The sequence below is a fragment of the Chironomus tepperi genome, unplaced genomic scaffold (genome assembly GCF_022539635.2).
Source record: "Chironomus tepperi strain 1889 unplaced genomic scaffold, CSIRO-AGI_Ctep_v1 contig_309, whole genome shotgun sequence".
Lineage (NCBI taxonomy): Eukaryota > Metazoa > Arthropoda > Insecta > Diptera > Chironomidae > Chironomus > Chironomus tepperi.
Genome location: NW_027226431.1, coordinates 2,712,249 through 2,738,197, shown reverse-complemented (window position 1 = coordinate 2,738,197; position 25,949 = coordinate 2,712,249). Strand labels below are relative to the sequence as shown.

Here is a 25,949-nt window from a genome sequence, read left to right as displayed (position 1 = left end):
GAGTAGTATACTTTGTAAACAAGACCAAGAGAACGAAGTGTTCGGGATTGAAAATTTTATTAAAAATTGCAAAAAAAATTAAATTATGTATTGGAATATTGTGTTTAAAGCTTATATTTTGAGTAAGTGCTATGTTAATGATCAAAGGAATGTGAAAGTGATGAAATTATTAGATTAAAAATATAAAAATAATCAATTTTCCGAAACATTTGGGGAGCTTTTTAAAAATTTGTGTACATGACGAAGTGATTGAATATTTTGGATACGGAAAAAAATTGATACAGTTGACTTACTTCCTTCACTAATTTCATTCTTGTAAATGTCAATTTACGGTGAATTATATCATATGCTCATGTCAATATCAAAAAACCACATGAAATAGCAAAAAAAGAATCATAAAGTACGAAAAATGAAGAAGGAATGAAGAAAAAAAAAATCTATAAAGTTGGGAATTAAAAATGATTTACCTAACTGTTCATTATCTTTATGATTTCTTTAAAATCCGTTCATTTTGCGTTGTGCATTATCCGATATATTTCATGAAAAATTCAACATGAAAAGAAGTAATATAATAGAAAAATTGTTACGGGTTAAAGAAATTAAATCATTATTAGCTATACATATTGAGTGAAAAGTGTGAGTAGCTGCTTGACTGAGCTGCTGAAATATTAAAAACAGAATAAAGTGAATGAATTTTTTTACGTTTAGAATAATTTCTTATTAACTTGGCCATAAAAAAATTCTTATGTGAATCAAATAGAAGAAGATAGGCAGGCATAAGAAGAAGTAAATTTGTGCAAAGTGGAAAAACATGATTCAGTCTAAGCAATATGTAGTACACACGAAATAAACGAATAAATATTGGGATGTTATGTGGAAAATTGCACGATATATGCAAGAAGAATGTGTGCCTTACTATCAACAAGTCTCACTTTCTTCATTTTAATATTTAATCGTGCTGACAGCCTTAATAGGAAGCATATCGCCTAAATTTATTGATTTGAATTTCAAATCGAAATGCTTCCTCTTTTTCTTGAAACAGCCCAATAATAATCGTTGTAAATATCAATGCTTTCTGGCAGCAGCAGCAGCAGTGAAAAAAAAATCTATATATTCCATTCCATACATATTTTTTTTTTCTTATTTCTCTTCTTCCTACTTCAGTCTCATTCTTTCCTTACTTCATTCCAGATTAAATAGGTGCTTCATTGAATATTATTTTTTGTTGCCTTTTCGTTCAACGTAAATCTACTCTGTTACTGAATATTGAATATTCGTAAATCAAAAAAATGTCACGATTAAGTTTGAGGGAAGAAGATATCGTAAGGATATCATTAGAATTTTTGAGTAATCGTGAGCTGCACATTACTCAGCTAGCATTGGTGAGTGCCAAAAAGTTATAAAAGATAACAATTATTATTTTGATGATTAATGCTTAATTTTCAGGAACGAGAAACTGGCGTAATAAATGGAATATACTCAGACGATGTTCTGTTCCTTAGACAGCTGATTCTAGATGGTCAGTGGGATGACGTTCTAGAATTTATTCAACCACTATGTGAACTCCAAGCATTTGACATGAAATTATTTAAATACACAATTTTAAGACATAAATATATTGAATTATTGTGCATAAAAAGTGAAGCAGCCGGTATTGCAATGGGTGCAAATGTTGAAGGAACTGTTGAAGAAGTTGTCCAAGTTTTAGGACTACTCGAAAAATTGGCACCAAGTAAAGAAGAATATTCGGGATTGTGTTTATTATTGACATTACCGCGTCTTAGTGATCATTTATCGTATCGAGACTGGAATCCAAGTAAAGCTCGTGTTCAGTGTTTTAAAGAAGTATTTCCATTAGTGGAGAAATTCTTGCCCGGTGATAAAAAGTTGAATCTAACAAATATATATGCAAAGAATGATCGATTAATTCAGTTAGTTATTAAAGGTTTATTATATGAGTCATGTGTGAATTATTGTCAAGCAAAAGCAACAAGTGATCCAAGTGTAAACAGTGACACGAATGGTGAATCAAAAAATGAAATAGTGTTTTGCAAAGTCCTAGACAATAATAATGGATTTACGGACTCAGACTTATCATTACTCAGTTGGCTACAATCAATACCAGCTGATGTCTTCTCAATTCCATTCGAACAAAAGACATTAAATGTTGATGTCGAGAGATTATCTAAACCCGATTTAGAAGCATCATGGACGGAACACATGCTTATGACACCAATTAAACCAAAAATTTTCCCTCATTCAGTGATGCCTTTTACAAGACCTAAAACAGCTTGCGATTTAATGACAAAATCTTTACTTGTTCCTTCATATGATGCAACTGTCTCAACGGTTCTCGGTAAGTTAATTTACTTAAAAGTATTTTTTTAAGTAGGACGGCTTTGAGCACACGAATGAGGTGTATTGAAAACAGCAACTAAATAAGAATTTCTGCATAACATTATTATTGCTGTATGCTTTTTGAGGAGGAATTAATTATAATTAAAACAAATTTGCTTCAAAATAAATATATACCATATTTTCGATAAGTCTGCATCTTAATATTGTGGCTTAATTCTGTCTGTTTAAAAATATGAACTGACAGCCTGAACTCGCGTGGAGTGTAACATGTGCGAAAAATATGTTTATATGAACATGAAAAGCTTGTTTTTGAATTGAATGAATTGGTATCTAATTAAGTTTTGGATATGCTTGGTTTAAATCTGGTGGATTTATTTTTAATCCATCGGATTTAATTTCTTTTGTCAAATCTTAGACATGGGATATTTTGGATTCATATTCGATTCCATCAAATTTATTATTATATCTACGAGTATAATCTTAATCCTGACTAATTTTGAATTTTTAAATAGCCAGTTTCACTTTTTCCAATATATTTTCAAATGCGACGCTCCATGCTAGTGAACCAAAACAAATCCAATTCCTCAAAAATCAAACAACACGTTGCTAGAAAACTCTATTTTATTGCATTTTCGAATGTCTATGAACATTTATGCTACCCAGTTTTGTGATTCAAAAATATATAGCATGTTGTGTGAATAACGATAAATTAGAGATTATTTCGACAATATTGTATTTTTATTTCGTGCAATACTTGTTGCCTAAATGCAGACTAAGCGAATTTTCATTTTATTTCATTCATGAAATACTTTAGCAGAAACAAAACGAACGGAAGATGGATATGGAATGTCTCGATCGAGTTTCGCAAGTTTTCATTTGACCGGAATAAAACCTAGTTCTGGTAAAATGATGCAATCAAGTGTAGATCGGCTATTTGAAAATGACGGAGATGTATTTTTAAGCAGCAATTTCAACGATTTTCAAGTAAGAATTATTTTTAAATTCGTAAATATTAGTTTAATGATCTGTTTTTTGTATATCCATCATTTAGACTCAAATACTACCGTCGATTGACGAAATAGCTTCCATTAACTCCAAATCACCAGAACCTGTTCAAAGTAAATATCTATAATTACACTATTAATAATTAAATTCTAATTATAAAACTATCTGATATGTTCATTAAAGAAGATAAAGATAGCCCAAATACATCAACAGCAAAGAGCTCACGTCGCGATAGCTTAAACGAACGAGTGATAAATGCACAAAGCTCATCATTCGGCGAACATGAACACATACACTCACCAAATCATCATTCTCAACAACAACCTCATGTACCAACAGTTCCAATACAATCACCGCCAATTCACCATGTGATGCAACAACATCAATTACTAGAAAATAAACAAGAATTACCTGTTCGAAATAGTAATAAGTGAGTAGAAAAGAAAAGAATTTGTTCTACAATATTTCAAATGAATCGGAATGACTTCATTCATCATGATTGTTACAAGTTTTTTCTTCCGGAGGCTTTGAACTTTTGGGTTGCAAAATGTCTGATTTTTTGGAATTACTAGGGATTTTGACTGGGAATTTAGCAATTTTGGGGTCTATTAGGACCAACCTGAGAAGTTCAGGAATTCGTCTATAGATTGTTCAATTAGAGATATATGCTAATTAGTCCATGAGATATCTTCCTTAATAAGACCATCTGAACATACCGTAATCTGGATTTCAATTAAATTTTTAGTGATTTATTACCTAAAATTGAGTTTAGCCATCATAACTAAAAAGAAAGAAATTTCCCCCCGTCCACAACCTGAATGCAGCATAAAAGATGCAAACGAACATGTTTTATATAAAAATCTTTTCTTCTCTTTTGTGACTACGATCCGTAATAATGTGATATGTAACATAGATTATACCCATCTATACATTCAAAAATGGGTTAGTGTTATGTTGCAGCAAATGCTCCAGAAAAGAAGAAAAAAAAAGCAAAATCCATTGAAACTCGCATAGTAAATGTCTTTTATTTCAATCTTTTGATATCCACAGTTTCTTTGATAACTCACTGAAGCAAGTGTCAAATGCGGAGGCTTCTGCTAGTGGCGGTGGAGAACTTTTTGAAAAGTTTCAACAGAAACAGAAAAATTCTAAAGACAGCACAAATTCAATGGGTGGAAAAAGGTAAACAAGAATATTTAAATGAGAAAAAAGTAATTACCAGGGATATTGAAAGCTAAAACTTTCTTTTCTATTCCTGTTAGTTCTACTAAGGCAAATGGATTCAACGACTCTATTATAAAGGATAGTCCAAAGGAAACGTTTTTCGAAGCTGATCTGGTATGTATTATGCTTATAATTTGTGAATATGGAGTTTTTTGTGAAATCATTCTGAGAATTTTGAGGTCATTGGTATTGAATTGAAGGAACCAAGTTCATTGTGGTTGTGTTGAATTGTAGGGTCATTGAAAAGTGATGTGATTGTTGATTTTGTATAAATCAAAGCTTGAAGTCTAGTCATAATTCGACTAAATCTGGGGTCGATTTCTCAGGAAGTGGTACGGCACGGCTTTCGCTCCACTATGCCGTACCAAATTGGCATGGCAGAAGAATGCCATTTTGCCATAATAAGTGTTCCATTCTACCGTGCTGGCGGTGTGCCTATACCGCACCGTACTATCACCAGAGAATTCAGCTCTTAGTGAAACTCAAGTACCGAACATACTAAAAGTGAAACAAAGCATTAGACTTCCTGCAAACTATACATCATAAGTGAATGACCCCTATCGAATTTCTCATGATAATGATAGCCTTGCTGTCGAAATACAAATTGGCAAAATTAACAGTTTTGAGTAATAAAAAAAAGTGAAGTAGTTTCTAATTCAATTGGATCAAAAAATATTTACGACTAGTTCGAATTTCAAAATTGCTGTAAATCTCAGAATGATTTCACTAAGTAAATTAAATTATTTTTAATAACATCAAGATTGAGTAAAAATGTGAGTGATTTGTGGATACTACGCTGTAATGACTAAGTGGGTGATAAATATGACTTCTACTTAGCCCTAAAAATAATATTTATTTTATTAGTTTTTTTAAAACAACAAACTGCGATTTTTCTAGCCAGAGGTGGCACCTACCGATAGTTGACTTGTAAAAGCCTGTGGCTTGGTCTCTTAAAATTGAATTTGTATTCATGAAAATCAGAAATTATCAATAGAAAGGCAAACATACCCTTACAAGCAAAGAGCATGCACTTGAGAGCTTGATCTCCTTGCATATACTAGATGAGCATGCTTGCAAACATTGTTCTCAGCTATGTGTGTTTCTTATGAGCACGTTCTTTGCCTGCTCAGTATATTTGCCTCTTTTAGCCAAAGGATTTGTCAAAGGTATTGCAATTGGCTAGGCAAGCCTCCAAAAAGAGCAAATTTGCTTGCTTTTCTTTAAGAAATGCCTAGACAAAGGCAAAAGCTACCATGATACAGCTAAGTATCTTAGGTAACTAGATATTGAGTCGTAGATATCTATTTGACAACTCTGTCTCTAGCTATAATATTCAATGAATAATTGCTTGCGATTGGCGTGAAATCAAGTAATTTAATTAATTTTAACGTCACTAAAAAAATCATTCATAAATTCAGATCATGTTTCAGCTATTTTGCAACTTGCAAAAAACTTTTAATTATAATTAATTAGTTCTAATTTTTAGTGTTTTGTGTGATCTCGTCATATTGACAGCTTGCAATAGCTTTAAGTGCATTAAATAGTTTTTAGTCGATAAGTTATAGCAATGAAGAAGGTAGAACTTCCTTAAATTCTGTTTACTGTCCACATATTAATAAATTATCATTTTTTTTGCTTGTTAAATTAAATTAAGTATGGACCAAAAAGACTACATCCATTAAATACTGGATTTAGAGTATTGGTGAGAAGAATTCCAATTTTTTATTACTGTATTAATTAGCATAAAAGAATCAAGTTTTTATCTGACCAAAAAATATTGTTATTCTGTGGATCTTGTTTCCATTGCCAAACATGGACCTGTGACAGTTAAAAACTACAATTTCTTGATAATTTGTATTGTTTTGTTAGTCGATATAAATTATTGAGAATTGTACGGTTTTAACCTATCAAAAGTGCCTGTTTTCTCTTCTGTGGATCTTGTAGTGATCATTTCGAAAGTCTCATTAATTGTCACCAAAATGTGAACATCTTACTTAATTATAATTCAAAAAGTAGTTCACTGTGACTTGATTAATTAGCTTCCATACAATAACGATTCATTCATTCATATAGAAGCGTAAACATGTCCATTGATCATGTAACGAAGCTTTTTATGGAATTCTTAGCTGTAAAAATTAGGATACTCTGCTTTCATCGAGATGAATACGCAAATTTTTTTATTGTTTGATTGACAGAAGAAAGTTAGTTGGTTAACGCCTACACTAAGCTGCATATTTAAATGCAAATTGTAATTATATGCCGTCTTAACATTCGCAAAGTCATGAAAGAAAGTGCAAATAATTTATGGATCTTATGAATGCAATGAAGCTTTTTATGCTCATTCACTTCCATCTATTTACTATTTTTTTCATTAACACTTATTGAATGTGAGTTCAACCTTGAATTTATTTATTTTTATTTATTTCTCTCTCTTCGTTATCCATATATGCTCAAAGCTTTTGAGTTGTCAGATTATTCTCCCATTTGAGTTAATTGTTTTCATATTAAGCAGTGCCCCGAGTGACACACAATGTGGTTGAAATGCTGTAAATCGTGTATGTTATTGAATAGATGTGTCTTATTGAATTCCAGTTGTAGCTTGATAACGATAAATCACTCAATATGTTGCATTTGGTCATGTAAACAAGTAGATTCGATAGATCAGTGATAGAAACGGGCGGTCGGAAATTGTAGGAATGTGGATATGAGTTCGTCCAGGGTAAACGAATAGAAAAACTGACAGTTATTTTTGTATGGTTTTGAAAGAATTCTACGGTTTTTAGCACCGGATATTTGAATAAAAAATAACGATGATAATTTTAATTGATATTTGAAAAGGTATATTGGATTATTTCTGCTAATTAACCGTTAATTAAATGTTTTGAACTCAAGAAAAAATAAATTTTTTGTGATAATTTCAAAATTCGGTTTTTCAAAATTCAAACATAAGTGCTAAAAGCAGGACACTGCTAAAAGCAGGACACTTTCCGTTTATCCTGAGTTCGTATGAATTCCTGATTGGATGAGTTGAAATGGACGCTAGAATCCTTAATATTCCGTACTGTCAGAAAGTTTCGAAGGATTGAGGTCTTTTTAGATATTCCCTACGCGCGGCAATGAGCCCTCGAGCGCCTTAGCCTAGGAAGTAAGATACGAGTCACAATTGAGATGCGTTACACTATTCATTCTTAGAATATCTTCTAGAACAGATGTTGTCCAGGGACATTTTCAAAAGGTTCAGGGACACACAGTTTGGAGGACTCTAGAAGATCATCTCTTCATGTCCAGTGCCCGAAGTCGACTCGAATTTTGTATGGAGTCAAGTCGACTTAATTTGACCTTTTCATACAAAATTCGAGTCGACTTCGAGCCTAAATGTTCCTATTGTCCCTTAACTACTATTGATCATATTATTACAATAGAAGTTCCCTCAAGGACTAACTTTGTAACTTCCACAAAACAGTAAGTGTGACTTCACATTGAATAATGTGTTCAACAACACTCGACAGCTAAGTGGCGCCACAATGTCGCAAAATTGCTCGGGAATGACTCTGGTCAACCTAATATACACATAGTCGTTGATATTTTCTTGTTGCTTATTTGTGTGTGCACAATAAAACATAAGTTTTTACTCTTTTTTTTTTCTTCAAAAAGACAACTTTGCAAAATATGGGATGAATCAGAATTGTATTGGCTTGGCGAGGAGAGAAAATAAAGTTTTGTTGACGCTGTTTAGTCATTCCGTTTGAGTCAAACGAACAACATCATTTGTTATTTTTTCATATATTATAATTTTTTGGTTGAAGTAGTCGGAAATCTTAAATCTTGTCATATTTATCTTGTAAATTATATTGTTTTAATGTAATTCGCGTGTTATTAATCGTTTGGATATATAATAAAATTTGTGAACATGTCACGACATAGTAATCGAGTAATTGAATCGCAGATAAAGAAAATTGATGAAATATTTCGCACGCATAATGATCCACATTATGTGACAATTGTTGATGTGAAAAAAGACAAAAATTGTGATTTTCATGGAAATACGTTGTCAAGACGCGGTAGTGTTGATGTTGGTGGTACTAAGAACTTGTCGAGACGTGGATCAATGGCATCAAATCTTGAGTCACGACGATCCTATTGTTCTACGGATAAACTTAATGCGGAAAAGGAGAAATATCAAAAGAGTAGGAACTCCATTGCATCTTTTACAGAGCTAATTAATCGTAATAATGATGAAAATGGAATGCATCGGAATCAAATGAGACGTGAATCCATGCCCGTTATTGATACAAATGGTAATAAAAAGAATTCATTGAATACATGGAATTCACGATTATTTAAGGGCATGGAACATCCTTCAAGCTTTCCAAATATGTTGAGGTCAACAAATGCCAATGGTAGCACAAAAGCTGTTGACATGAGTCGTCGAGCATCGTCAAATTGGAATGTTAATCATTTTCACAATTATACAAGTGAATTAAATAAAACAAATCTTGACAGAAAGCAGTCAATGTCTACATCTGAAAAGATCTTTAAACGCGATTATACCCAAAGTCCCGAGCCAAGAAAGGGAAAAGAATTACATTCAATTTTAAAGCATAACAAAAGAGATCAACAGCAGCACGAGAAGATACAAACAACAGCGGGTGATGATGAACTTAAAGAAATCATTAAACGTTTATCATTTGACTACATTGAAAATGAGATGTCTCAAAATGGTAACAAAATGGACATTGATTTATTGAGCAATAGCGACTCATCAAGTGGCGGCAACGGACGTATTTTAACGTCAACTAAATTAACACCGCGTCGCATATCAATTGATTCACTCGAATCATCATCGCGTAGGAGTTCAAGACGCTTTTCGGACTTTTCAGTAAATAGTGATGATTTGGGAACATTTAAGACACGTATAAATAAAGCTTCAATAGAGGTGAGATATTTGTTTAATATGAAATTGTAATTGCGCATTTGGTAATTACTCATTTATTTACACATTCCAAACGATGACTTGGTGATTGTTCTTGCGACTACTTCCAAAAATGAAACGTGACTTTGTAGATTTGACTCTTATTTTTCAATTACTCTAAATGATTGCAATATTAATTTATTAATTACATGCATATCTCTGTTCATGAAATTATATACAGTGACTGATGAAGAAATCAAGGTTTCATGCCATATAAGGAACATCATAAAGCAAACTTGAAGTTTTTTTTAATCTTGTTGTACTACAACAAATATTTTCTAACAATTTTCATATTTAAATAGTCAGATAAATACTAAGTACCTAATTTGCAATATTTCAATTAATTAGCAGTATTAAGATAACTTTTGCAACGACGACTGCCTGAACGATATTCATGTACGAGAAATAACGAAAGAAATTTGTTTGGCGACAAAATGTTTTGTATTGTGGGAGTTTTTTTGTGCTGTTTATATTCTGCCATGGGAATATAATGTATCTAATTGACTTAAGCGTATCGAATGAAACGCTTACTTGTTATTCTCCATTGTATTTTTATAAACAATTCTATATATGTAAAAGAATCATGAATCACTTGTAATTGTTGTATTGATCATCTCCACCGTACCCTTTGAGAGATAGATGTTCATTCTTACGTCAAAAAATGAAAACATTTCAATTATTTTTCATTAGATGCGCAACTTAAAATTAACAAATATAAACGTTAGCTCTTCAGACCTTAAGATCCATAGCTGCGCATTTATATGCGTTTAATGGGTATTTATAGTTTAATGAGTGAGGATCTACAGTTGAAACCTAGACCTACAGTTTATAGTGGAATCCGGAACCACTTCTTTGATGACATTACTGTTAGGTGCCCACAAAAAGAGGCTGTGAGTCGTGTTTCCACTCCATATGATTCCCATGTCGAGTCTCGAAACCCATGATCGCTGGGTCGGGTACCGTAGTACTTAACCATTTAACCATCGAGCTCCTTCGACTCAGATACTCAACATCTTACTTACTTCCTTGGCTGGGGCGCACGGAGACCCATTGCCGCGTTTAGAGTACGCCTGTAGACAGCTCTCTATATACTCAACTAATGCGGTAATTTTCTGAAATGTCTAAGATTCATTCAATAAACATGAGAATATTATTGAGCCATTTTTGACAAAAAAACATATTTCTCGATTAGAATAGAACTTTTTTGAGTAAAATATTCTTAATTCATTGATTTCTTCTTCCATGCGTTGGCGTAACCTTCAATTTTTTATTTATATTTATATATTTTTTGCTCATCGATTAAATTCTCTATCAATATTTCATATTCAAGTCATTCTATACAGGTATAGAATACAGAATAAAGAAGATATTTAGGACGTAAATATTTGCTTTTATTCCTGTAAAACAAATATGAAAATAAAAGTGATTTATTTCATCCATGACATTCAATTGAAAGCATGAAGAATAACAATATAATAAAAGAATGCTTATTACTGCCGTATATGGTAGCGTTTCGCCATTTCCATAAAGTTATTGCTACGGAATATTGTCACTATCTCACGTTAATGTCAAAATTGTTGTGATTTTTTTTTTGGGGTCGTTTACTTGTGACGACCTTGGGGGAACGAAAAGGGGTCTTGAGGTCCCTTTTGTGGTCGATTAGTGTAAAATTCTCTTGATGTATCAAAGATATTGACTAAGATATTCCCAAGAAATCAGCACATATGACTTAAATTGCTTTTGCAAACCAAATGTGATTCAAAGGCTTCCTATGAAGTTGTCTATAGATGGTATGGAGCTGTCCAATTTTCCAATATCAAGCACAACTTTGTAAAGATGCTGTCGATAGAGATGGAAATGCACTTGGCATCGATAATTGACAAGTGATTGTCAACTATGGAATTAGCTTCAGACGCAAACTAAGGGAAGCCATGTATCACAATTAACCTGCACGGCCATCAATAGTTCTCATTTATTGGTTTCTCGAGTCCATCCTATTGTCTCAAGTATGGCAAGGATGGACTAGCGAAGCTCATACCAGACACGCAGCTAGTGAAGATCTGAGGGACGTTTTAAAATATTAACCTCAAAAATCCATCCTTGAAATGTCTTTGTTGCCACGAAAAATTCAATTATTCAACAGACATCATTTATGGACGACCCCATGTCACTTTTGTTTTCTCTCAAAAGAATAAAGAATTCAGAAATTCCACGAGTAATGAATGAGTTGGAAAAAAATTTCTAAAAAGTTACTTAACAAAACAATTTGAATTATATTTAAAAGTGTGTACAATAAGTTTAGAGAATGTAAAAATACGGAAGTAATCACAAATAGATATTCATGTCCGTTAGGAAATTGCAATGACATTCATGATTTTTTTTATATTATTTCTTCTCTCGTTTCTTTATATTTTGAATAGTAACGATATTGAGTTCATTCATACAATTTTTATTAACAGTCTTAAAAAGGAATTGAAAAATTGAATATTGAATTAACATGTAGCGGATGATTTATCCATTATTACAATTATTTATAAAAAAAAAAGTCTTTCACTTCAAATATCTTAAAGTCGTTTAAATGAAAAACTTTTATGGCGCTTGTTGTTTGACTACATTGTTTTTTGAAATGGACTGAAAAATCATTAAGATAAATTGGATCAAAAAAATTACAATTTTATGTCGATGCGCGTTAAGTTAGCAAAAAAAAAAAGCTTCAATAACATGGATGAGCAGTGTTGCTTTTTGCGGTTTTTATTGAATTATTGGTTGAATAATGACTGGTTTGGGTAATGACTGAGTGCACTATGCGCGATCAGAATTAGCAGAATTTTTTGAAGTTTTTTTTATTTAGTAGGTATTAGTAAGGCCTTTCAGAAAAATATTCATATGTTACACTCTGGGTCTATTTGGGTGTAGAAACTTCAAAACAAGTTCGAAAAAATGCATTTTTTTAGTATTTTTCACTTTCTGTGGCTGCATACTAAGCTATAACTGTTGACAAGTTACTGCCAATGAAAGATCTTATTTATATCTACAATACCTACATACATCATAAAACAAAAAAATTCTGTACAGATAGTCAAAATTAGCTTTTTAAAACACGTAGTTCTTCTGCCTTCTAGGGTCAATATGATTTTTGAACGTATGACTCCCGAACATATAGTTATATATCAATTTTTCTGCCAGCGCGATTCGAAAATTGACTTGAAGGGGTTAAAATTTCAAAAAAAATTTCTAGTATTTTTGAAACTTACAGATCTAATTCAAATACTAATATTCTTTATATTTATATCAATAAAAATTGTTACGCAGTGTAATTTTGCCAAAAATATTGAAAAAACTAGTTTTTGTGATGGCAAAGCATTTAATTAGCTTTTCAGTGATGTATAATATGATAATAATATATTTCTGCATTTTATATCGAAAAAACTTAAAGTTGTCAAAATTTTTCAAATCTGAAAATCTATAAGAATTTGCTCATATTTATTGTAAATTTCAACAATATTTGACAAATTTGGTATTGTTGAAAGCTATCTATGAGGAAATAAAAAAATTATAGTAGTTTACGATGCACAAATATGCTAAGTCGAAATGTCGTATTTTGGCTATCCTATCCAAATTTTATTTTTGAAAGTGATTTCCATATTTTTACTCTAAAGATGTCTAAAAACAGAAATAATCCCATTTTACACCATCAAAAATTGTAAATGACAGATAAAAATTGTAAATGATTCAATCAAATTTTTCGGAAATTTTCAAATTTCAAGTTTTTTCAGTTTACTTATTTTCAGGTTTTGATGATGTAAAATGGGATTATTTCCTGTTTTTAGACATCTTTAGAGTAAAAATATGGAAATCACTTTCAAAAATGGGACGGATAAAAATACGACATTTTCGACTTAGCATATTTGTGCATCGGGTACTAAGCTATAATTTTTTTATTTCCTCATAGATACTGCTTTTAGCTTTCCAACAATACCAAATTTGTCTATTGTTGAAATTTACAATTATGAGCAAATTAGCAACTTATAGGTTTTTTCGAATAAAATGCAGAAATATATGTATTATGTAACATATTATACATCACTGAAAGCTAATAAATGCCTTTGCACGTTCAAAGGTCATTTAGTGGATTCAAAATCACAAAAACTAGTTTTTTCAATAGTTTGCGTAGATATCAATATAAATATTAATAGTATTTGAATAAGATCTGTAAGTTTCAAAATTTTTCATCAAGTTTGGTAATTACTAGAAATTTTTGAAATTTGAGGTACCCCCCTAGACCCCCTTCAGATCAATTTTTCGATATCGCGCTGGCAGAAAAATTGATAGATAAGTGTGTTAGGTAAAAATATAACTAGGTTCAAAAAACCGCTGGTCATGTTCGGGGGTCATATTGACCCTAGAAGGCAGTAACTTCAAAGCTAATTTTGACTATCTGTACAGAATTTTTTTGTTGTGTAATGTATGTAGGTATTGTAGATATAAATAAGATCTTTCATATGCAGTAACTTGCCAACAGTTATAGCTCAGTATGCAGCCACAGTACTAAAAAAATGCATTTTTTCGAACTTTTTTTGAAATTTCTACACCCAAATACCCACAGTGTAACATATGAATATTTTTCTGAAAGACCTTACTAATACCTACCAAATAAAAAAAACTTCAAAAAAATCTGCTAAGGCAGTGAAAAGTTAGAGCGATTTGAAAGTCCCCTCTACCCAAAAAACGTTTTACCCCATATTTCGCGCATAGTGCACTCATGGGGAGAAATTTTATTTTTCCTATATAGTACTCACTAGTGTCTATAATATAGGCATATCAGATGAATTATTGCCATCTTTTCCACTTTTGGCCCCAATGTGGCGCGTTAAAATGTTGATTCCATTTCGAGCTTCGATGGGCAGGATATGCCAAAAGAAGATCTGTAGAAGCTCCTTTAAGAAAGGTCTGTACGCCTGACTTTGTGGTTGGCAATATATCACGAGGGCGTCCAAGGAATTCATGGTAGAAATCTGTTGGTAGCGACAGTTAGAATAAGAAATTGGCAAGTAATTCCAAGAGAGTTCTAGGCGACATCTATGGGAGGCTCCCAATTGATCTGTACACCAGCGAAGTAAGTGTAGTAACGTATAAATCATGACAGAGCTGTCATTTAGTTGTGTAATTCCTAGATTCTATTCATTTTCTACTTGTCACTAATCCTTACTAACTTCCGACAATCCTTTGATCATAACCATCATAATATTCCGATATGTGTCAAAACATTCAATCAACAACACTGTAAAACTAATTATGCAAAGCTCCTCAAAAAAACTAAAACGTAAATCAAAGCACGTAATTGCTTCAATAACTCATCTAGGTCTTGGAATTTGATCAGACAAGCGTTATTAAAAATTCTACGATTTTTTAGTCCGATTTGTGATCTTTTAAAGTTAAGAACTGTTCATGTAATAGAATATTAATGTATAATATTATCTTAAAGCAGCATGAATTGTTCAATTTGGTGATAAGATTAAGATTGTGTCTAAAAACATGTGTAAAATGATCATAAATAATTCAAAAATAGAGATTAGATTTGGGAGGAACGGAATTTAAAATAAAAAATTTGTAGAAAATTGCAATTTTCATGATTTTTTGCGATAGTGTCTGACTTGTGGATGGAATTAGATTTAAATATCTCGTAAGAGAAGCCACAGGTTGTAAATTTTTAAGGTCAAATGCTTAGAACACGCGGAAGCTAAGATTTTTCTTACAATTTGTATGAATTCTGTTTAAATTAGTTGAATTTGAGTTTGGTATGCTACATTTCAGCCAGAATGTACAATCAATAGTTTCTAAAATTCATTTCAATTGAATTTCGTCTGACTGAGTCATCAGCATAGCAGCCGCATGACTAACTTAACAAAAATTACTTCCATTCTCTTATTAGACATGATCCGACGTAAATTCAATAGCTTACAATACTCATTGCCAATCCATTTACTCTTTAGATGTCACTTTTCTATCCAAAAATATCAATTTTCCCTCTCAAAAATCCATCAAATCTCCCCTAACGCTTCCATACCTTGCATTTTCAAATGTCATCGACATAACTAGAAAGCTGTTGTTATGGTGAGCAATTCTTATTCTTAACAATGTGCAATAGGCAGCAGGTCGCTCATTTGTCAAAACTTTGTAAAACTACGTCATGCATAAAATTTCCTCTAATTCATTTCTTGCTTTAAATATGAATATCATTTGGAAAATTATGGAAGCGAGAAATTTTTTAAATTAAATTAAACAAATGGAAATAAAATTCACTTTTGAGAATTTTTTATGGTAATGAAAAAAAAAACTCTTACATCAAGTAACGGAATATTTACGAAAAAACAACAACATATAGATTCAAATGGAACAGCATTAAAGGTGCTCACATATGAGTAACTTATGATTTAATTTCTATGAGTCGAGAGCGGTTGTTGAGCTAGAGTTAGTTGGATTTGGGTGCTTTTCTGCTGTTTCTAGTCACTAACTCGGTTTGTCTATTTGCTACATACAAATTGTGGCTAGGTACGTTGCATTGATATACCATGGAACGAAATGTCCATTGGGACAAAAACCGTCATCATGTTGAGCTAGAGCAGTGGTGTCCAACCTTTCATTTTTCGCGTCACATTTTGGTCGTTAGCCTCGACTAAAAACTGCATACGACGCACGGTTCATGGCATTTCCAAGAATTTTAGCCAACACACAGGTTGTCCACCACTGAGCTAGACAGCAGACAAGACAAACAAAGGTCAATAAAATTTTATCTAAGGAATTTGATTGTTTAATGTAAAGTCTCATGATTAAAAGCTAATTGGATGAAATAACTTTTAAGAATTACGCTCGTGCTGCTAACAATCGCATGGTAAGATTGTTTATGCAATTTTTCTTTTACATCCAAATATGCTCAATTATTTATTTACATTTTTTGTTTCATTCTCATAATAATAAATGAAATGAAATAATAAAAGAAATCCAAATATGATGTGACTCCCGACTCAGTAATAGCGTAAATTATGATGAAAACAAAACTATAAATCCACTTTATATTCTCATACTCTCAAGTTTTTTTTTATATTTCATCTTTAAGTCTTGAAATGTATTGCTACATATTGTATGAATATTTCCAATTTTCCATTTAAAAGAGAGTGAATAAAAAAAAAAAAAAAACGTTTCTCAAGGCGCCAAAGTTGTGCAAAAAAATGCTTAAGAGCAGTGTTGCTGTCTGGGTCGTTTATAATTTGAATAACACTTGTCTGTCTGTTAGATGAGGTTTACTTAAATAAGCAGTAGAATTGTCTATTTCGGGATTAAGTAAATTACAATTTCTGGATTGAAAACCTTAATCAACTACTTATTAGTCATTTGTACCAGAACCTTACAGTGCTGTATTAGTAATTGACAAAGGACAGCCGACAATAGAATCAGCATCAGACGCCAGGTAAGAGAGGTCATGGATTAAAGTTGGTCCGTACGATGAGCGAAGTCGATTTCCATATTTAAACCCCCCAGAAACATAGGAAGTATAGGGAAACTATACAACGGCATTTTTCTGAGCCGACAAGACTGCCGCGACTTTTCAAACATTTTTCTTGGACACTATCTTGGGAGGTCTCGCTACGGCTATCTGAACCACTTGATGCTCTTAGATTCAAACATTTAATTAGATTAATTGATGTCATTCCTTGATTTTGACATGATTTACAAATACACGTTTGATCTGAGCATCTCTTCTCAATATCTAGACCAACAACACTGACTGAACGAAACAACAACAGAAGCAGTGAGAAAACTTTATTTTCTTTCTTCATTTTTCTTTTAGTCTTCTTCTTTCACCAGTCAATACTGAAAGTTTAATGTTGTTTTTCTTTAAACGAAGCATTCATTCAGTCGATCAAAAGCATTCCTATGTACAACACGTTCAATATCGCGAGTGATTTTACCTCTTCTTGTGTGCTAATAAATGTATTTGCGCCTGTAAATTTATTTCGGAAATAAACCTCACCGTTATCCGCGTGTTCTTATTTTTTGGTGAATTTTGAAGATATTTTTTGGGTGATCGAGATTTTGTTAATTGCATAAAGTTTGAAAAAATAATGGAAAAATTAAATGATGCCATGTGATTGTGATTGAATAGTGTGGAATTGACCGAAAAGAAAGAGAATAAAAATTTATTGAAAATGTTTGTCATAAAAGATCCAGTGAATTAAGAAATGCCGTTTTTAATATACGATAAGCATTTAAAAGATTTAAATAATTTTAATCAGAATAAAATGTTGTTGCCATCAAGCTATTTTGATATGAATATAACAAATTCACATAAAAATTATGTACCATCATCAGTAAACAGTAAAATGCCATTTGCACGTAGTAATAAACTTAAACAGCGCGATAAACATATGCTTTTTAATAATCCAACATCATCTATAGCAGCACAGCAAGCAATAGCAGTGATGGATTATGAATTAGGAAATGAATTAGTTTTGAATAACAGTAACGCTTATTACAAGCCTAAATTGGTAAATGCTGATAGAAGAAGGTAAGAAAGAGAGAAAATTGGTCGAGAATTGATGAGAATTTAATGATTAAAAGTGGATTCATTTAAATGGTTTTATGGTCACAATTGGTGGCTATTTTATCTCAAATTGATTGCTTGCTCATTGCTCATCCAATTTATCAATGATCTTTTTTTTTATTCTTAAACGATAGTCGACACGGTACGGTTTCGAGTCAATATCAACAACAATTACCGCAAAAGCAACATCATCAGCAATATCATCAGCAACAAAAAATGACAAAATCAAAACGATCAAAATCAATGGATGATTTTTCAACTCAAATGATATTTGAACAAAGTAGTCGTGTCCAAAAGAACAGTATTAGGAATTTAAATGATTATTATTATCATCAACATTCCTCATCATATAGTACTAATAATAGCAATAGACCAAACTATAATAATAATATATCTAGTAACAATAATAATACAAAGAACGCTTTAATTCGGAATAATCACCAAATTCATCAATTTACAAGACAGAAAAATCATATGCGCCATTCAGTTGATAATTTGCTTGAAATAGATACAACTTACTATAATAATCTTCCTCATCAGGTTAAGTTAACCTTCTTTTTTTTCTTATATTATTTATTACATCTCTTATTATGGCTTTTACCATAATTTCTAATCTATGTTGTATTTCGTATAAGAAAACGTTTTTTTTTTCATCTTCTTCTGCTTTAAAAGCTTTGAATAAATGAAAATCATTGAGATTGTTTTCACTATCGAAATTCAAATTATATTTTTTTGTGTGTAGCTTATTTTGGATGGAAAAATGTTTACTTTATGCTTTTGTTTTGTTAATGGCTTGTAGACTTTTTGTTTTGGCTCATAATATTAAGACATGAAAGTGTGGCCGGGGAAATGTCAAAATGCTTGTTTATGATTGTTAGACTTGGTTGTTACATATGGGAATTATTGGAGTGGATTTGACGTCATATTTTGAAGTTGAGAGTTCATGGGAAAGCTTTTCATACATTTTAATTAATTTGTGTTTTTGTACAACCTGGATGAACTACTTGAGCCGGTTTGCATTGAGGGTTCTCAAGACTGAGATAAAACTTCTTAGTCACGGTCTTGAGATCTAATAAAATTCGCTTGTAATCTCGGTTTTGGTCCGGGTCTCGAAAATTTATCGGAACCGAGACTTTAGGATTCCCTAGTCTGGTTCTCTAATAATTAAGCTTTATCGTTTGTTTTGAGGTATCTGACCGAATTTAGTGGCTGTTACTTACCTTCATGGCATTCCTCAAATGTCACGAGAAGTAGCTTCTATCACTGACTACCTCAATTCAATTATTAATCTTAAAATACAAAGAACATGCTCATTTAAGTGAAGTACACTAAAAGTACTCTTTGTTGGTTCAATTGAGTATGCTAGTAAAAGTGAGGGTACTTAGAGTATACTCTTTGTCTTTTAAGGTTAAATGTCAAATTGAGTCTTTAATTTTCTAAAATTAAAGCAAAACTAAAGCAGTTTCAAGAAAATTCACTAAATTTGACACGCTTAAAGTGAATGCATGCATTCTCTATCATTAAATCCCTGCAAATTGACGGCATTTAAGTCTATTGAACAATATTCAATACCGTATATGATTTAAATCTAAATTCCTTTATAGTCGAGAACAATGAAGGCTTGAGAGACTAGCAAAAATCAGCAAATAACAGATTCATTTGTGACTATAATTTATTGCACAAGAAATTAATGATTTTGGGTCACATTACTTCATTACCATTAATCTCTTAATTAAGAAATTAAATTCGTCAATCGGTTTTATATAATAAAGCTCAAGACCACCAAATAAGATTAATCAATTGATGAAAATGAACAAAGAAATGCGTTTGCATAATTCTTTCTCAGTTACTTATTTTTACTTGTAGTTTTTTACCAAAAAAAATTTTGAGAATTAAACACACGAAATAAAAAAAAAGTGACTCCATACGTTTGTGCAAATGGAACAGACAAGATCACTTAACAGAATTAATTGCGCATAGCTTTTAAGAAAAGCCTCTTTCTTATATACAAAAATGAAATAAAAGATAAAGCTCAAAGATATTTTCTTTCTTGCGTTACACTTGACTGTGTTTTGAAGCAAACATTGATCGTTATTTTGCCGGATTTTGATGGAAAACAAGCACAACAAAAGCGAAAGTTAGAAGAAAAAAAAAAATTCAATGACTTGTGACAATAAATGAGATTTTTTTATAAAGTTACTTACGGGGCTAAATTTACATAAACTTTTACTTTGTTGCACATATTTAAGCCTGCTGTTCGAACAATTGCTCTACAGCACTGTAATTTTACTTACTGGTTTTTTTTATATTATTTTATATTTTCGGAAGACAAACAGAATCAGTTATTTAACTGAAACACTTTCACAAAACCATTTTCTTTTCTTCTCTCTTCATTTAATCAATAAAATGCAATATAATTAAGTATTCATTTACATTAAAAAATATATTAAATGTTAAAGAAATCCTCTTGTTACACATTTAAACATCTAACTGGAATTACAATGTGATTTAAACAGCTCTCGGTCATCTTGTCTTCGTTATTGTTTTGTGTTACCGATCATACATGACGATTAAGTCGTTAAGCGCAATTGTGATCAAATAACAACGATGATATTTCCATCTTTTCAGCGTCTATAACTGCCAATGATGGTGATTTTGTACAAAAAAATATGTCAAGACTTAATTTGCATCTTGGCTGATTTACTTCTTTATTTACCTAAAGCGGTAACGACTGGATATGAAGTTGTACAGATTATTTCCTTTATGTTCGAAATGAAAGTTGGCGCGTAGCGAATTACATTATTATTATAATACTAAAATTTGTAATATTATGATAGATAGAAGAAAAATATTAATTACTCGCCATTACTTCTATCATTCACCTCTAGAGAGCATAAATCATTAAATTTGCTACAGATCAACAACAGTGTGAGAGTGTCTCACTTTCGCCTTCACTTTTTTTTACTCAATATCTTGATTGTTGACTTTTATTTTTTTAATTTTGTGAAAGAAAAATTAATTAAGACTTTATTTTCGAAATACTCTTATATAGGTACAACAAAATGATCCAAACAGACCGAAATTTGTTGCGGTTACGTCACTCGAAGACGTTCAAGCTGTTAGATGTGCAGAGTTCCATCCAAATGGAACAGTTTATGCGATTGGAAGCAACTCAAAGACATTTAGAATTTGTGAATACCCATCTTTGTCTGAGATAAGGTAAATGAGTCGTAAAGTTATTTTATTTATTGATACTCACCACTATACTACCGAGGAAATTTAATTTTGCTTAATTTTTGGCTTTTTGTTAATTAACATTTTATTGGTTTCCATATTTTGTGAATCTTAGCCAAGACACAAACCATTATTTTTTTAAATCAGATAATTTGAATAATATATTTTCGCTAACCCACTTTGTTGAGATCTAAGACTTTTATTGATAATTTGTCTTGCCTGTATATAGAGATGATCACCAAACATACCAAGCGTCAGTATTATTTAAGAGAACGAAACATCATAAAGGATCAATTTATTGTATGGCATGGTCACCACAAGGTGACTTAATTGCAACGGGATCAAACGATAAAACTGTAAAATTAATGCGATATAATGATGATCAAAAGCAGCTTGAAGGCAGAGAGGTATTTTTTGTTATATCTATAAATTAAATCTCATGTACTACAATCCATCTTCTTAATTCACTGCTAAACAATAGATTGAACTCACCATGCATGATGGAACCGTACGCGATTTGTGCTTTTTAGAAGACAGTTCAAATAAATCATCGTTATTAATAAGCGGAGGTGCTGGTGATTGCAAAATTTACATTACAGATTGCGCGACATCAACGCCGTATCAAGGTTGGTTTCTATCGGAGATTAAATTTATTCAAATTTCAAATTAATAAAAAAAAATTAATTTATAGCACTTAGCGGTCATGGAAGTCATATACTGTCACTCTACAACTGGGGTGGTGCAATGTTTGTTTCTGGGTCACAAGTAAGTCTTTAAGCGGTTTGTTTAAATTTATTTTGCTTATTTAAATTATTGACACTTTTAATAGGATAAAACAGTTCGATTTTGGGACTTGAGAACGCGAGGTTGTGTAAATGTCGTCACTCCAGGTAATTTATAGCTGCATGACTCACTATTTGACTTATGAGTTAACGTTTTTATTTATTTTTATTATTTTTTCTTAAAATAGCAACAAACCCAAATTCTCGTCAGGGATCACCTGTGGCATCTTTATGTGTAGATCCTTCAGGTATGATAAGACATTATTAATTTGTTAACGGTGTTACTAAATTAACATTTTAATTAGGACGTTTAATGGTCTCCGGTCATGAAGATTCATCATGTGTACTATACGATATACGTGGCAACCGACCAATTCAATGCTTCAAACCTCATTCATCTGATATAAGGTGAGTTTTAACATTATTTATCGAATTTTTGTCAGTAAGTTAGTCGAATCCCACTCGCATGAAAAAAATCAATTTCATTTGATTTAGAGATTCATCTAATGATCGGTGTTTATATTTTGTCATTGAGTATTAGCATTACATTTTGTATCCATAACCAATTTAGTAGATACTACGATCTCCACCAAATATAGAACATAGAATGAATATGGAATATTCAGCTGGAATTTACGATATTTCGATTCTAATGACATAATGTCATATCCATTTTAAACAAGTTGTATTAGATTCTGTTGACTTTTTTTTCTCATTCTACCCATTTCAATAATTTTGTTAACATGATATAACTCATTTTTTTCTACGGAATTATGAAGTGATTTTAGATGAATTCACGTGTTATAAAATCACGTTGCTCATCATCTAAGAGTAAATACGACGATGAAGGTATAATGAGGTGTATAATAAGAAGATGATAATGAAAACGAAAGTGAACCGTTTAAGAAAATTATAATTGAAAAGAATGAATTTTTTTGGTTTTGTTAGAGGCAAGACAATTGTTTCCGGAATTAAATATTTATGATCTCTTACAGTGAATTTCGTAATATAAACAAAAAAAACATTTACTCTGGGAATTTTCAAGACACATAACATATAAGATTTATTTAATCTCATAATCCCTTCCATATAATGCTTCTTTATTGATCATATAAGTGTGCACACCGTGAGCCATCAGAGATTAAGTGACTTCAATATTGAATTTTTACAACAGATTATCGTTAAATATATCTTACAAGATTTAATGTGTGAGGAAATTTCAATTTCATTATCATGCGTTGGATGGCTCGAAATCAGGGTGTGACTGTCGTACGAAAAGTGTCCGTCAATTTATTTTTTGACCTTATATACACTTTTGTGGAAGTTGTCTTTGAACAAAAAAATGCTTGTAATTTGCTTTGTTGAGATTTTGCGCGACCTAGGCAAACATCCGCATCTATAGATATACGTATGAAGGGAATTTTGTCAATATTACTCAGAATTTACTCGAATTTTACTGGATCTTTGTGTCAGACACTTAATTTAAGAGATTATCAGCTACAATACATCAAGTCACCGCACTCATACCCAATTTTTACTATTTTCCTTCCTATTTCTAATTCAATTTTTAGATCAATCCGCTTCTCACCATCAGCATATTATTTGTTGACCGGAAGTTATGACAATAAGCTGGTTCTAACAGATCTGCAAGGAGATTTAACAATGCCATTACCATCAGTTGTAGTTGCACAACACTCAGACAAAGTCATATCCGGACGATGGCATCCAACAGATTTCTCATTCTTATCAACCTCAGCTGACAAGACATCAAAACTTTGGGCATTGCCTCCAGTTTAGACTTCGATTTTGCACAACAACAACAACATGACCTTTTTTACCATGACCGATGCAGCATATATATGCACATAAACATGTTATGTATTAATTTATTGACATGATAATTACGAGAACTAAAAAAAAACATTAATTATATAAATATTTATATTTTCTAATCAATCGGTTGTAATCGATGAGAAATTTATGCAATATTAACCATACAATATACATAATGATTTTTGTAAACTACCTAAATGAATTTTTTTATGTATTTTACTTGATAAAATAATTCCTACTTTTTTATTATTTTTCTACATTAAAAAATAATTGAAATTAAAAATTTATCTCACTGCTTATGCTTCTTATCCTCATTTAATTTACACGCATAAGTTTATGTCCATCATCCTCAAAATCAAAATACTTTTTATAAAAAAATATTTGTTAACGCTTTGCATATCACTAGAATCGCTTTAAGCTTCTTTTTATCTCTTTTACGCAAATAAAAATCAAAAAAATCATATTTAGTTTTATAGCAAGTGAAAGTGATTTTCTGATGAGCGCTTTACTTATAAATGGGGAAATTTTAATGTTTTTTGGCGGTTGATTAGAAAGGTGGAAATCCTGAAAGCAACATGATCGAGATGCTGTGATTTTATTGATTTTTTAACTGAGTAGCGAAAATTAAAATTTTATTGAGGTTTATTGAGCTTATGATTTTTTAATAATCAAATTATATAGGAAATACAGTAAATGGTCTGCATACCTGGAAGTATGAAATAAGCTCAATCAGAATACATACTAAAGATTATACAGCCATTTTGGTATGTAAACTTACGAACGATACATTTGGGGATCCTTATGGAATGTACATGAATTATAAACTATTTATGAATGGATATCATATTATACAATTGTATTAGTTGAACCTAAGCAATTGTATTAGAAATTGATTAGTCAGTAACCTACGAGCACTGGAAAAATTGTCCTGTCTCAGAACGGTGTGATTCTGATCTAATGAATTTCGTAGAAGTGACCTCGAACCAGAGTCACATTAGCCTGAGCTCGGATTTTCGGCACGGGTACCTTCCAAAAACTAGTTCAGGTCAAAACTATGTAGATCGCTAACAATTCAATTTGATATAGCAAGAACTGAATCATTCTTTGATCCATCCTTTCTGTTAAGTGTGCGACCATTTGTTTAAGTCAGAGTGAACTTCAATTTTGTATAGAGTCGAGTCGACTTGAGTCGATTTTTTCGTACAAAATCAGAGTCTACTTCTATTTCTGATTCAAACTTAAAATTAAAAAATTGATCATATTCAAAATAATTAAAGAATTCTGTCTAATTCTTGATTGATCCTAAGAATTCCGCCTTAACGTCGCCACACATTCACCGAAATCAATTATAGTCGCCAAAACAAAAATTCCCCAATTTAAGGAGTACAAGCTTCCGATCAGAAAACAAGTTCACCTAAGGTTGACTGCAATTTGTCAAACTAAATAAAAAAATTTGTAAATTAATTGTCAAATTCAGTCAACCTTAATTGCTGTCAAGAAATAAATTTAATTGTTTAATTGGCTGACGTTTTAATTGTTTTAAAATGTTTTTTGCTTCCTCGACATAAAGCTATAAGTTAATAAGAGTTATTGTTATTTTTCTAATATAAAAAAATTGATATAAAAAACAAGATTATGGCAACATGCAATTTAGGCTTACTCTAAATCATAGTTGCAAAACAGGCACATGTGACAGGCTAAAACTATACAATTTCTGTACAATTTCTTGATAATTTGTATGGATTTGAAAGAAAAAATTACAAATTATTAAGGATTTATACGGTTTTTGCATGTCAAAGGTGCCTGTTTTGCAATTCTGCTCTAACCCAGAGCTCAAAGTTGACTCAGATTTTGTATGGAAGAATTGAGTCAAGTCGACTCGAATCCATCAAAAATTCAAGTCAACTTCGAGTTCTATAAAATTTAAAAAAATTGAAAT

The 25,949-nt window shown here is 31.5% G+C and overlaps 1 protein-coding gene across 1 annotated transcript; it reads left to right on the top strand.

Moving 5' to 3' along the window:
* The first annotated feature begins 7 nt into the window (after positions 1–7).
* On the top strand, positions 8–24,881 carry LOC139092604 (WD repeat-containing protein 47). Its single transcript, XM_070643076.1, has 16 exons — positions 8–122; positions 1,192–1,382; positions 1,447–2,356; positions 3,173–3,342; positions 3,410–3,476; positions 3,547–3,793; positions 4,414–4,545; positions 4,626–4,701; positions 21,214–21,380; positions 21,625–21,802; positions 21,877–22,021; positions 22,087–22,160; positions 22,225–22,285; positions 22,366–22,425; positions 22,483–22,585; positions 23,749–24,881. Exons 2-16 carry the CDS (start codon positions 1,290–1,292, stop codon positions 23,972–23,974), a joined length of 2,709 nt encoding a protein of 902 aa, XP_070499177.1. The 5' UTR covers positions 8–122; positions 1,192–1,289; the 3' UTR covers positions 23,975–24,881.
* The last annotated feature ends 1,068 nt before the right edge of the window (positions 24,882–25,949 follow it).

Coding starts and splice junctions, on each gene's coding strand:
- LOC139092604 (XM_070643076.1), top strand. CDS start 1,290: ATGTCACGATTAAGTTTGAGGGAAGAAGATATCGTAAGGATATCATTA. Junction 2,357..3,172: donor AACTGTCTCAACGGTTCTCG/GTAAGTTAATTT, acceptor GAAATACTTTAG/CAGAAACAAAACGAACGGAA. Junction 4,546..4,625: donor AATTCAATGGGTGGAAAAAG/GTAAACAAGAAT, acceptor TATTCCTGTTAG/TTCTACTAAGGCAAATGGAT.